At 37.7% G+C, this 2,024-nt stretch overlaps 1 protein-coding gene across 1 annotated transcript; it reads left to right on the forward strand.

The window, feature by feature from the left end:
* Nucleotides 1–1,166: 1,166 nt before the first annotated feature.
* LOC138338810 (uncharacterized) lies at nucleotides 1,167–1,811 on the forward strand. The gene is made up of 2 exons (XM_069289896.1): nucleotides 1,167–1,283; nucleotides 1,377–1,811. The coding sequence occupies exons 1-2, from the start codon at nucleotides 1,167–1,169 to the stop codon at nucleotides 1,809–1,811; spliced, it is 552 nt and encodes a 183-aa protein (XP_069145997.1).
* The last annotated feature ends 213 nt before the right edge of the window (nucleotides 1,812–2,024 follow it).

A 2,024-nucleotide genomic window follows, 5' to 3' on the forward strand; every position in this document is an offset into this window, starting at 1 on the left:
AGCACTCCATAGTCACTTGCTGAGACTTTTTGCATTCCAGAGAACATCCTTTTATTGCCTATGTAGATTAGGTCATTAGGATGTTTTTGGGTCTTTCCCAACATCCATCTTAGTTATTACAGGCTTCACATACAAATAGATGGTTATTAGTTCAGTTTCAGAGTATAATTTATCTTATATTTCATATGTTTAAATGTTGAGACTTAGTTTCATTTTGGTCAAGACAATTATTTATGTTTTTTTGAAGAAAATTCTTTTAATTCTTTACATGAGATGCGCATTGTCTTTTTCTTAGTTAAGTAAGATAGACCAAGGGTTCGCTCAAGGACAACAATGATTTTTGAATGTCGGCTACGTCCCGGGTATAGGCTCCGAGCGTGACAAACTTGGTATCAAGCACAAAGTTCAAGATTCCTAGAGAGTCTATGAAGGCGTGTTTATAGAGTATTGGTTATCAGCCTAAAGCGCTCCACATCTATGATACGGAGGCTACAACTTTTATGAAAATCGCGTTTCTTCACAATATTTTTGTGCGTTAGAGTTTATCTATAAAAAAAGTCTCTCTCTAATTAATGCTTGTTTCAAATCATCATTCCTCCACGAAAAGCAGTTATAGGTCAATTGACCAGGAAAACTATTGAGCAACAAAAGTTATTCATTACACAGGATGTTCAAGCTCAAGGAGAGGGTACCAATATTGAGTTCCGCGAATCCATAACGATGCTAAGTCATGTTGTAACCAACCTACTCGTTCAATATAAAGGATATCGAGAAGAAGGGACTGATACCTCAAGGATTCATTAATTTTGGAGAGTGAATCCTTCTAGTTTCATTGGATCAAGTACTACTAAGGATCTGAAGAACTTTGTAGAAGAGTTGAAGAAAATATTTGAGGTGATGGATGTGGTTAATAGTGAGAGGATTGAATTACTTGCATATCAACTTAAGAGTCTATCTAGAACCTGTTTTGACCAATGGAAGGAGGGCATAATTGAGGACGCATCACCTCCAAGTTGGGAATTTATGAAGAAGACTTCTTGGGGTGATTCTTTCCTCGAGAATTGATGAAATCAAAGTAACGGGAGTTCCTCACTTTAAAACAAGACTCTATGAGTGTTTGTGAGTATGTGTCGACATTCACCCAATTTTCTTCCTATGCTTCGAAGATGGTTAGTGATATAAGGAGTAGGGTGTGTTTGTATGTCGCCGGTTTTGGTCGTGCTTCAAGCAAAGAAGGTAGTACTGCAATGTTGATTGGTGACATGGACTTATCCAAGCTTATGGTGTATGTTTGATAGGTTGAAAAGGAGAGGCTGAGGTACATAAAGGAATACACAAACAATAAATCTATGATTGGGGATGAGTCTGGGCGGTAGAAAGGTGGTGCACATCAACCACAATTTCAGAAATCAAAGGGGCATGCACCATCGTTTGCTAGTGCACTTGCACCCAGAAATAGGGGTGTGTATAATGGCCAGGCTTCACTGAATTTCAAGTCTAGACCTACCCAATCCCAAGGAACTGTTGAACAAGGAGTCAGTGGTACTTTTGCATGTGGTAAATGTGGTAGAATCTACTCAGGTAAATGTCGTAATGATGAGACAAGTTGTTTCAAGTGTGGTCAAGAGGGTCACTTTTGGAGACAGTTCCTTGAGAATAAGCTAGGTGGTGGAAATACAATAAATAAAGCTCAATCTTCATCAATTGCTCCACAGATATGGCTACACCTAGATGACTCAGTTCTGGTACTGGCAGAGGGGCAAATCGTCTTTATGCTTTCCTACGAGTATGATCAAAGTCTTTACTTTTAATATTTATGCTTTGTTAGACCCAGGAAAAAGTTTATCTTTACTAAATCATTATTTTTCAAATAAGTTTGAGATTCTCCCTAAAAAATTTTGTGAACCCTTCTATGTTTCTACACCGTTTGGAGAGTCTATTCTAGGGAAAAAGTCTATCGTGATTGTCCTATTTCCATAAAAAACAAGAGTACCATGGCAGATTTAATAGAGTTAAATGTAGTA

Source organism: Solanum lycopersicum, chromosome 10 (genome assembly GCF_036512215.1).
Source record: "Solanum lycopersicum chromosome 10, SLM_r2.1".
Lineage (NCBI taxonomy): Eukaryota > Viridiplantae > Streptophyta > Magnoliopsida > Solanales > Solanaceae > Solanum > Solanum lycopersicum.

Bases quoted from the DNA above. Each gene is read 5' to 3' on its own strand.
- LOC138338810 (XM_069289896.1), top strand. From the start codon at position 1,167: ATGGTTAGTGATATAAGGAGTAGGGTGTGTTTGTATGTCGCCGGTTTT. The intron at 1,284-1,376 runs GTGTATGTTTGA...TCTGGGCGGTAG, and splicing joins TGGACTTATCCAAGCTTATG to AAAGGTGGTGCACATCAACC.